The following is a 12,422-nucleotide window of genomic DNA, read 5'->3' as shown; positions in this document are numbered from 1 at the left end:
GGGCTCATGCCCGCCGCTATTGGTGTCTACCTTTAGCGGCGGGCATACGGCGCCGCTATAGGGAATCATTTTAAAGCATAAAATGTGCACCTTTAGTGGCGGTTTTTGCCCGCCGCTATAGGTCCTTTTTTTTTTTTTTCTTCTTTTGTTGTGGGTTTTAAAACCACATTTTCAAAAAGCTGGAAACTAAGCTATACCAAATAGGCCTAATCAACAACAAACTTGTTTTCTCATATGCCATTGAAAATAAATAATAAAAAAACCAAAATTCTAGAACGCGATCAAATTCAATTGTAATTGAATACCATTCCAACAATATTTCCACTGACCTCAAAATCCAATACCAATAAAAAATAAATTACAATACTACAACAAATTAACCAATTAGATCTTAGAGGCACTAAACCAAAAAAAATGTAAAATTAAATCATAAAAATGTAAAATTAAATCATCTCAAGTGACTCTTCCTCATCTTTTCATTATTAGTAGCCACCCTTATGTTTCCACTTACCCAAGTTAATTTTCTCATTTCATCCACACTCATTTTATGAATATGTTACTTCTTGATAGCTGAACATTCAGCAACCATATAGCATAAATTGTAAAATTTTCCCTTTCAACTTAACTAGTATTCTATAATCACACAATACACCCAAAGAACTTCTCCACTTCATCCACTCTTATCCTATAAATCACACCCTCTTCAATATATACGTCCTTAAGAATTATCAATCCATTTGTTCTCACACTAGTTACAACTATGTTATATATATCCTTAATCTTATCTAAACCCACCCCATAATCTGTCTACACAGTCTATAGTCCTCTATCATACACTCTCTTAATCAACAAAACCCCTACAAAACTCATTACAACCTTCTCTTTCTAAATAAGAATGAAAGTAGTATGCAAGAGAAAAAGATGAATATGAATTATCGATCCATTTGTTCTCACGCCAGTTACAACTAGCGTTGTACATATCCTTAATCTTATCTAAACCCACCCCATAATCTCTCTACGTAGTCTATAGTCTCTATCATACACACTCTCTAAATCAATAAAACCCGTACAAAAATCTTTACAAGCTTCTCTTTCTAAATAACAATGAAGGTAGTATGCAAGATAAAAATACAAATACATAAATGCATTTTAAGTAGAAAAGTAAAATCTTAGCATAGTTACCAGGAGACCAAGAGCTTTGAGCTTGGCATCAGCCTTAGGAAATTTCATTTTATTTTTCCACAAAAGCTTCTGAACATCCTTATTCAACCCATTACACTCATCACTCATCTTCTTCTTACCACCCAAAACACCATCTTTATCTTTACTTTTATGCGTGCCCAAAAACCTACAAGCTAAGCCATAAGGACACGGCTCCTCTGAATCCAAAAACGGGCACTCCCCTTCTATATCCTCCGGTTTCTGCATTTCAAAACCAAAACCAAAACCAAAAATCAAATTTTTATCACTCAAACAAGAAACTACAAACTAATTCAAACTCAAATTCAATTCAAAAACCTGAGCTTTAAACCCTTCCACGTCGTGGCTAAATCCGCACTTATCATTGTAAGGACACAAAGTGATATCTCCGGTTTTCGCAATCAAAGGACATATATTTTTTGATGATTTTTGATCCTACAATGTTATCGAAACGCTTTGTTTAGCATATACAATATACTGTATGTATGTATGAATATGAAAAAAAGCAAAAAGTTAGGGTTTTGAGAGAGAGAGAGAGGACCTGACGGCGTTCAGGTTTGAGTTGGCGTTTGGATTTTTTGTCTTTGACAAAGGGGAAAAAAAAAAAAAGCGAACCTTGGACATCCAGTAATATTTTTACATTAACTTACAAGTTACAACATCACAAAATTTTATCTTTCAACTCTCACGCAGTATCAAAAACTATTGAGATTACCATTCCTAATTTCCTATATGACTTCTTCTCTTCTTTACTAATGTGTGGGGTTACCGCTGTTATATGAAAATTACTACACTACCTTATTTTTATTTTTATCAGTAAAGGAAAAAAAAAAAAAAAAAACTTTTAAACTTACCATCTAACTCAACACTAATTGTAAACACCAATAATTAACTTTAATTAGAAGAGTATATTTTAGAATCCTAAATATTCATATTGGAAATCCAAAGGATAGTTTTGACTTTGGTATCAACATTGTCAAATAAAAATCTTTGTTCCAATGTGTGTATTGTTCTATAATCCACCAATCACGGTATGTGACATGTCTCTTCTTCTTTTTCTTTTTTTTCTTTTTTTTTTAAATTAGACATATGACATACTATAGTTGATACAATATAAAGTGGAACAATTTTATTGGGACATAAGATTTTTTGTTGGTCCTCCAAAATTTTTTGGAGGTGAAAAATTCCAGGCAAAATCTGGTAATATTCACTATCCCACATAAGATATGAAATTGTGGGGAAGTATCTAAGTCCATTAATGCTAAAATCAAAAGTATACCCATTTTTTGGGTTAATAACAGAAATGAACCAGCCCAAATTCAGGTGGCATATTCTAAATGGTAAATGCCACTGGTAAATGGAAAAAATAATTAATAACTACTCCTAATTTGACAAAAAAATTAAATCTTAATTACTAATTTGACAATTGAAGTAAAAATATCTAGGGATTAAACTAAACTTTAGCCTTATTTTTTAATTAGCCAAAAATAGAAAGTCGACATATGTGTTGGAGTCTAATTTCAAAAATCTCCCATTGAATTATATGATAATATATGATATTCACAACCAAACAACGTATATGATATCCAGACTAAAATATTAAAATACAATATCCAGGAATTCCTATCAATTTCTTCAACATTGTGTTTGAAAAGAATTAATCAAAGCATAAGAGAACAAAACAATAACAACAACAACAAACTAGCAAGAATTAAACACGCACAAAAATGTCCATTAAAAAATTCACACTCGACATAAACGAATGCCAACAAAAAGTCAAAAACAAAAAAAAATAAATTCTTTTCTTGTCTGTTATTCACATCATATACAAGTATAAACAAAACTATCAATTCCTTTTACCCTCAAAACGAATCAATCTAACCCTAACTCATGTTAACCACCGAGGTTTAAAAAAAAAAATTACCTCAAAACAAAATGATAAAAATATAAAAGCCCACCGGTAAGTAAGGTTACAGTCAAATAAGGCATCACTTAGGAAGCACGAACACTTTATTTGAGTACTTTGAACAGAGAGGAGACCCACCTGGAGATGATGGCAAGTATGAAAGTAAAAGCTGGAGTGGTCTTCAGACCCAACTGAGCGGCTTTGATGGCGACCACGTAACCACCAGGGCCACCGCCGATGACGACGACGACGTTTTCCTCAGATCCCGAAGCGAATCCTCCACCTTCGCGATGTCCGCCGCCTCCGTAACCACCTCCACCACGGCTGTAGCCTCCGCCACCACCGCCGCCTCCGTTATCACGAGACTAAGCCTCGTTGACTGTGATGTTGCGGCCGTCAAGGTTCTGGCAATTCATTCCTTCGATCTACCAGTTTCACGGTCGTTGATGATCTGAAAACAACAAAAACCACAACAACAAAGAGAAAACACACCAGATCTAGTCAGATCCACATCCAAAAATCATCAAGCTAAGCAAAAAAAAAAAAAAAAAAAAACTAACAAAACCGACCGATCTTCGCTTTTTTAAAAAACAAAGCTGAAGATGAACGTACCGATTTGTATGAGTAATAAAAGAATCAGTTTATAGTAAAAGAGAATCAAGTAACAGAGAAACAGAGCAGAACAGATCAGATCAGATCAGGATTTTTTTTTTTTTTTTTTTTTTTGGATCGGCGGCAAGGATGAGGCTGTGTAAAGAAGAAAAGAAAAGAATGAGAGTGAGGGCGTGAGGCGGCTGAAGTGAAATGTGGAGAGTAGGGTTTTTTCTTTTTATGTTTTAAGTTGATGTATAAAACGACGTAGTTTTGTAGGAGAGAAAAAAATAAAACATTAAAACGTTTCTAGCATGGTTTGAACCCGAGTCAAGTATAATAACATGCGTGCCTTACCACTAGTCTAGTGGTACACATCCTAAAAAATTTTGTACATATTTATATTTAATAAATATTAGTGCGTTTGATAGAAACTTAAAAAATGAAAAATAGAGCTGTTCAGAAGGCTCGAACCTGTGACACGAAGTTCAAACACATACATAATTACCACTCAGACAACTTACATTTTACAATTGTACCTTACCTATAATAATATATATAGTGCATATAATAATAATAATAATAATAATAATAATAATAATAATAATAATAATAAGCGTTTTTGGTCTTTTTTTTTTTAGTCATCGAGGGTATTTTGGTCATTTTATGGTTTTAGAGTGTTTCGATTGTTATAAATTACTAATTAATGACAATATAATTAATACTTCCAATTATGTAAATATATTTTAATACTACAAATTAATGAGTATAATTTAATAATTAATAAGAGTTAATATAATACTTCAAATTAATAAAATATAATTTAACACTACAAATAAAAATTAATAAAATGAAATATATTATTTAATAAAAATATATTTTAATAATTCAATATGTTCTTAACATGCATGCCAATTGAATGTAATTTACCACTTGATTTTTAAACTCATCTTTTATGCATTATTTTAAACTACAAAAAATTGAATTTAAATAATTGATTGATGACATGGCTATTAATCTTTCATCACCTTGAAATTTTTTAAGCATGAAAAATATATGAAAATAATGTACTCTAACGGTAGATTTGTCAAAATTCATATTGAATTAAAAAATGCGGGGTTTGGTTCAAATTACACTTGATGTAATTCTAAAAAATGTTACACTAGCCAATAACTTATTGTTAAATTCATATTATGCAAATCCAACCGTTGGATCATATTTTCTATATGTTCTTAACAAGCATGCCAATTTTCATGTCAATCGGATGTAATTTACTATATGATATTTAAAGTCATCTTTTATGCGTTATTTTAAACTACAAGAACTTGAATTTAAATAATTGATTGATGACATGACTATTAATCTTTGATCACCTTGAAATTTTGTAAGCATGAAAAATATATGAAGATAATGTAATCTAACGGTAGATTTGTCAAAATTCACATCGAATTAAGAAATATAGGGTTAGGTTCAAGTTACACTTGATGTAATTCAAAAAAATGTTACACCAACCAATAACATATTTTTGAATTCATATTTTGAAAATCCAACGATTGGATCACATTTTCTATATGTTCTTAACATGCATACCAATTTTCATGCCAATCGGATGTAATTTACCATTTGATCTTTAAACTCATCTTTTATGCGTTATTTTAAACTACAAGAACTTGAATTGATTGATGACATGACTTTTAATCTTCGATCACCTTGAAATTTTGCATGCGTAAAAAATATATAAAGATAATGTAATCTAATGGTAGATTTGTCAAAATTCACAACGAATTAAGAAATATAGGGTTAGGTTCAAGTTACACTTGATGTAACTCTAAAAAATGTTAAACCAACCAATAACTTATTGTTGAATTCATATTTTGAAAATCCAACCGTTAGATCACATTTCCTATATGTTTTTAACATGCATGTCAATTTTCTTGCCAATTGGATGTAATTTACCCTTTGATCTTTAAACTCATCTTTTATGCCTTATTTTAAACTACGAAAACTTGAATTTAAACAATTGATTGATGACATGACTATTAATCTTTGATCACCGTGAAATTTTTTAAGCATGAAAAATATATGAAGATAATGTAATCCAACGGTAGATTTGTCAAAATTCACATCAAATTAAGAAATATAAGGTTGGGTTCAAGTTACACTTGACGTAACTCTAAAAAATGTTACACCAACCAATAACTTATTGTTGAATTCATATTTTGAAAATCCAACCGTTGGATCATATTTTCTATTTGTTTTTAACATGCATGCAAATTTTCATGCCAATCGGGTGTAATTTACCATTTGATCTTTAAACTCATTTTTTATGCGTTATTTTAAATTACAAAAAATTGAATTTAAACAATTGATTGATGACATGACTATTAATCTTTGATCACCTTGAAATTTTGTATGCATGAAAAATAGATGAAGATAATGTAATCTAACGGTATATTTGTCAAAATTCACATCGAATTAAGAAATATATCGTTGGGTTCTAGTTACACTTGATGTAACTCTAAAAAATGTTACACCAACCAATAACTTATTGTTGAATTCACATTTTGAAAATCTAACCGTTAGATCACATTTTCTATTTGTTCTTAACATGCATGCCAATTTTCATGCCAATCAGGTGTAATTTACCATTTGATCTTTAAACTCATCTTTTATGCGTTATTTTAAATTACAAAAACTTGAATTTAAACAATTAATTGATGACATAACTATTAATCTTTGATCACCTTGAAATTTTGCATGCGTAAAAAATATATGAAGATAATGTAATCTAACGGTAGATTTGTCAAAATTCACAACGAATTAAGAAATATAGGGTTAGGTTCAAGTTACACTTGATGTAACTCTAAAAAATGTTAAACCAACCAATAACTTATTGTTGAATTCATATTTTGAAAATCCAACCGTTAGATCACATTTCCTATATGTTTTTAACATGCATGTCAATTTTCTTGCCAATTGGATGTAATTTACCCTTTGATCTTTAAACTCATCTTTTATGCCTTATTTTAAACTACGAAAACTTGAATTTAAACAATTGATTGATGACATGGCTATTAATCTTTGATCACCGTGAAATTTTTTAAGCATGAAAAATATATGAAGATAATGTAATCCAACGGTAGATTTGTCAAAATTCACATCAAATTAAGAAATATAAGGTTGGGTTCAAGTTACACTTGACGTAACTCTAAAAAATGTTACACCAACCAATAACTTATTGTTGAATTCATATTTTGAAAATCCAACCGTTGGATCATATTTTCTATTTGTTTTTAACATGCATGCAAATTTTCATGCCAATCGGGTGTAATTTACCATTTGATCTTTAAACTCATTTTTTATGCGTTATTTTAAATTACAAAAAATTGAATTTAAACAATTGATTGATGACATGACTATTAATCTTTGATCACCTTGAAATTTTGTATGCATGAAAAATAGATGAAGATAATGTAATCTAACGGTATATTTGTCAAAATTCACATCGAATTAAGAAATATATCGTTGGGTTCTAGTTACACTTGATGTAACTCTAAAAAATGTTACACCAACCAATAACTTATTGTTGAATTCACATTTTGAAAATCTAACCGTTAGATCACATTTTCTATTTGTTCTTAACATGCATGCCAATTTTCATGCCAATCAGGTGTAATTTACCATTTGATCTTTAAACTCATCTTTTATGCGTTATTTTAAATTACAAAAACTTGAATTTAAACAATTAATTGATGACATAACTATTAATCTTTGATCACCTTGAAATTTTGCATGCGTAAAAAATATATGAAGATAATGTAATCTAACGGTAGATTTGTCAAAATTCACAACGAATTAAGAAATATAGGGTTAGGTTCAAGTTACACTTGATGTAACTCTAAAAAATGTTAAACCAACCAATAACTTATTGTTGAATTCATATTTTGAAAATCCAACCGTTAGATCACATTTCCTATATGTTTTTAACATGCATGTCAATTTTCTTGCCAATTGGATGTAATTTACCCTTTGATCTTTAAACTCATCTTTTATGCCTTATTTTAAACTACGAAAACTTGAATTTAAACAATTGATTGATGACATGGCTATTAATCTTTGATCACCGTGAAATTTTTTAAGCATGAAAAATATATGAAGATAATGTAATCCAACGGTAGATTTGTCAAAATTCACATCAAATTAAGAAATATAAGGTTGGGTTCAAGTTACACTTGACGTAACTCTAAAAAATATTACACCAACCAATAACTTATTGTTGAATTCATATTTTGAAAATCCAACCGTTGGATCATATTTTCTATTTGTTTTTAACATGCATGCCAATTTTCATGCCAATCGGGTGTAATTTACCATTTGATCTTTAAACTCATTTTTTATGCGTTATTTTAAATTACAAAAATTTGAATTTAAACAATTGATTGATGACATGACTATTAATCTTTGATCACCTTGAAATTTTGTATGCATGAAAAATAGATGAAGATAATGTAATCAAACGGTATATTTGTCAAAATTCACATTGAATTAAGAAATATATCGTTGGGTTCTAGTTACACTTGATGTAACTCTAAAAAATGTTACACCAACCAATAACTTATTGTTGAATTCACATTTTGAAAATCTAACCGTTAGATCACATTTACTATTTGTTTTTAACATGCATGCCAATTTTCATGCCAATCGGGTGTAATTTACCATTGATCTTTAAACTCATCTTTTATGCGTTATTTTAAATTACAAAAACTTGAATTTAAACAATTGATTGATGACATAACTATTAATCTTTGATCACCTTGAAATTTTTCATGCGTAAAAAATATATTAAGATAATGTAATCTAACGGTAGATTTGTCAAAATTCACATCGAATTAAGAAATATAGCGTTAGGTTCAAGTTATCCTTGATGTAACTCTAAAAAATGTTACACCAACCAATAACTTATTGTTCAATTCACATTTTGAAAATCCAACCTTTGGATCTCATTTTCTATATGTTCTTAACATGCATGCCAATTTTCATGCCAATCGGGTATAATTTACCATTTGATCTTTAAAATCATATTTTATGCGTTATTTTAAATTACAAAAACTTGAATTTAAACAATTAATTGTTGACATGACTATTAATTTTTTATCACCTTGAAATTTTATATGCTTGAAAAATATATGAAAATAATGTAATCGAACAGTAGATTTGTCGAAATTCACATCGAATTAAGAAATATAGCGTTGGGTTCAAGTTACACTTGATGTAATTCTAAAAAATGTTACACCAACCAATAACTTATTGTTGAATTCATATTTTGAAAATCCAACCGTTGGATCATATTTTCTATTTGTTTTTAACATGCATGCCAATTTTCATGCCAATCGAGTGTAATTTACCATTTGATCGTTAAACTCATCTTTTATGTGTTATTTTAAATTACAAAAACTTGAATTTAAACAATTGATTGATGACATGACTATTAATCTTTGATCACCTTAAAATTTTGTATGCATAAAAAATATATGAAGATAATGTAATCTAACGGTACATTTGTCGAAATTCACATCGAATTAAGAAATATATCGTGGAGTTCTAGTTACACTTGATGTAACTCTAAAAAATGTTACACCAACCAATAACTTATTGTTGAATTTAAATTTTGAAAATCCAACCGTTGGATCACATTTTCTATATGTTCTTAACATGCATGCCAATTTTCATGCCAATCGGGTGTAATTTACTATTTGATCTTTAAATGGGAAGACAAAAAAATAGAGGGAAATTTAAATGTCTATTGCGGCGGTCCAACCCGCCGCAAAAAGGAGTACATATTGCGGCGGGTCAATGACCCGCCGCTATATCTAAGATTAATGCCGCTAAAACAGGTCTATTGCGGCGGGTCATTCGCCCGCCGCTATAGCCTGTCGCAAAATACTTGAACTATTGCGGCGGTTCATTGACCCGCCGCTATATCTAAGTTGAGTGCTGCTAAAACAGGTCTATTGCGGCGGGTCATCAACCCGCCGCTATAGTACGCCGCAAAATACTAGAGCTATTGCGGCGGGCATATGGAACGCCGCAATAGATCTCATATATAGCGGCGGGCCAAAAAAGCGCCGCAATAGGCGACATATAGCGGCGGTTTTTGCACCCGCCGCAATAGGCCCGCCGCAATTGCTCAGTTTTCTTGTAGTGGAAGAAGGGTTAACTCTATGGCTTCAGGCTTGATCACCAACTTGAAAACATCGTCTTCATATTCACTTTTTGAATACATGGTCAATAGAGCATTTAGAGTTTTGGTTTGATGTGTATGTCGATCGACGACTCTTCATATGTCGACGACTCTTCAATAGATTATAATGTGCACTAATAAATTTTGGTAAGTAGGATACAATTTCAAATCCATCAGCCAATTAATTTAGTGGGCTTGATTAAATTAGGTTTTTCGTGTCTCGATCGATCAAGACTCAATCGAAAGTGAGTTGAGATTCCAGAGACTTCCTTTTCTTGAGTTGATTCTTGGACACTTGATCTTGTACAAGTGAATTTGACGATTACAATTCCATGACATGTATCGATACGCGTCATGGAATTTGCCAGCACTACACCTGATATACATGAACATGAGATTCTCACCCTTGCAGGAAAAATATGTAATTCACTTCTAGGTCTAAGGAATCTCAACGTTGAAATACAAAATCCCTTCGCATGCCCTCACTTTCACAACTGGGTAAATGGCTTTTTTCTCTAACTTTGAAAAAAAAAAAAAATTACTATGGTTATATGCGATTGCAATTGGAAGAGTCGTTTTCATGCATAATTTATTTTTTTATTTTTTTATTATCATTATTAAACGGGAACTGATTTGTTATAATAAAGTATTGAAGGTTTCCCTCAAATCTGTTCGAAGTTATGCATTTCAATTTATTCATTTTTTTCAATGAACGTGCATTTCAAGTATTTCTCTCCTGAAAAATAATAGCAATATTTGTTTGCTACGTACCTTAGCTTGGTTGATATGAGGGGTTGCAGTTTGAATTGGTCCTTGTTTCAGCGAGACACAAAATGGGATATGATCTGGGTATCTTAGTCCCAAAAAGAAGACGAAAACGTTACTCTTTGTTGGCCTTTCATATATTTAGACTTGACTTCTGGATTGAATATAGCCCTAAGACCTTGAACCTCTTTGATAAAATCAATTTTGGGGCACTTGGAAAACTCAAACAAGTGGAATATAATTTTCCTGCCAATATCACGCTAGTCAACAAGTATATAACTAGGATTAGATAAACCTTAACTTTATACCAAAAAAATATAACCTAAAGGTCATTTACCACGTCTAATAATTCGGCCATGTCCGTGTCACCCACGTCTATTAATGAAAATGAAGCCTTTACTTTGTTAACATATAGAAATGTACAAAAGAAAATTATAAAAGATGTATAGCACGAGCCATAGTCACCTAGATTTCATCGCCTAGATAATGTCCTAATACCCTAGCAATTCTGAGCAGCCATGCCATACTTTCTTCCCTAATGGATGGCAATAAGCACCCCCAATTTAGTCCATTTTTTATTGGTCTTCTTGGGTTCATAGCTGGAGCAATTGTGGTTGTAATCTACCATTTTTTTGCTGTTAGCTGCTGCAACCAAAGGCGTGAGCCAAGTCCATCAAATAGGCCTCAAACCAATCAAGAAGATAGGCCTAGTAGCACAAGCAATTCATTGGCGCAATTGATTCCAATCTTCAAGTACTCCCAAGAGAGTGGAGAAGAAACGTGTGCTGTGTGCTTGTCCGAGTTCAAGGAAGGCGAGGAGGTTCGGGTGTTGCCCGAATGTCTGCATTTGTATCATGTTACTTGCATCGATGGGTGACTTAAAAGTTAAATCCCACTCAAATTGCCCGCTTTGTCGAGCTGATACTATTCCTCCACTGCATGCGGTCTTGTCTACTCCAAGTCCAGGTGAAACTTTGCTGCCAGAGCTCCATATATAGATTGCCGAATTTATAAGTGATGATACCGAAAACAATACCACCAATGAGTCGCACGCTCCTCACTCGATCGCAAATGGCACCTGCACAACGAGAAGGAGTAACCTAACAGAGAGCACCGGTGTGGTACCGGCCAAATACCCTCCGAAGGTCAAGTTAGAACTATTCTCACTGCTCTAGAGTGCTAGAGAGGGTAAAATTATGCGTACCTTGGGTAACGAGAGTGCTAAGGTTTTTATAGTAGCGAGGGTCATCCCTCTTTTCCTTATAGGAGTCCTTTTGGGCGTATTTTCCGGGATCCTTTCCTTATAGGAGTCCCTTTGAATATTCTCTTGCGTGGGAAACAAGTCAACTCTTGACTTATCACATGGGAAGCAAGTCGACTTCATGATTGGACCGTCGGCCTCAACGCATCTCCTTCAGCTTTTTGGGCGTCACTTGATCAAACCGTCAGTCTTGGAGGCCATCAAATCCAACCGTCAGCTATTGCTCCGTCTATTTATTGAAGACAGCATAACACCGTCAGTATGAGGCTCTCTCCTTTTTATCCTCATCAGTTGCCCCCTACTCTATATGCTTGACGTTTAGAACCGTCAGCATGTGGAGTTATTTCTAAAGAAGAATTACGAATGATTCCTCGGGCCGCGAGCTATTTAATGCAAGGTCACGTGGCGCGCGATAGTTGGTCTCGTTTCTGGCACAGGCGTCGCCTCGCGTTTCGTGC

The 12,422-nt window shown here is 32.4% G+C and overlaps 1 protein-coding gene and 1 long non-coding RNA gene across 2 annotated transcripts; one reads left to right on the top strand and one right to left on the bottom strand.

Annotated features, from left to right (window-relative positions):
- Positions 1–907: 907 nt before the first annotated feature.
- Positions 908–3,915, bottom strand: LOC126691620 (uncharacterized). Its single transcript, XR_007644812.1, has 4 exons — positions 3,719–3,915; positions 3,245–3,557; positions 1,519–1,635; positions 908–1,422 (listed from the first exon to the last, which is right to left on the bottom strand). It is a non-coding gene; the product is annotated as an uncharacterized LOC126691620 (long non-coding RNA).
- A 7,326-nt stretch (positions 3,916–11,241) lies between these two features.
- Positions 11,242–11,580, top strand: LOC126690765 (RING-H2 finger protein ATL51-like). The gene has a single exon (XM_050385894.1). The coding sequence runs from the start codon at positions 11,242–11,244 to the stop codon at positions 11,578–11,580; it is 339 nt and encodes a 112-aa protein (XP_050241851.1).
- The last annotated feature ends 842 nt before the right edge of the window (positions 11,581–12,422 follow it).

The sequence above is a fragment of the Quercus robur genome, chromosome 7 (assembly GCF_932294415.1).
Source record: "Quercus robur chromosome 7, dhQueRobu3.1, whole genome shotgun sequence".
NCBI lineage: Eukaryota > Viridiplantae > Streptophyta > Magnoliopsida > Fagales > Fagaceae > Quercus > Quercus robur.
The sequence above is the reverse complement of the archived record's forward strand: the minus strand, read 5'-3'. Positions and strand labels throughout refer to the sequence as shown.

Coding starts and splice junctions, on each gene's coding strand:
- LOC126690765 (XM_050385894.1), top strand. CDS start 11,242: ATGGATGGCAATAAGCACCCCCAATTTAGTCCATTTTTTATTGGTCTT.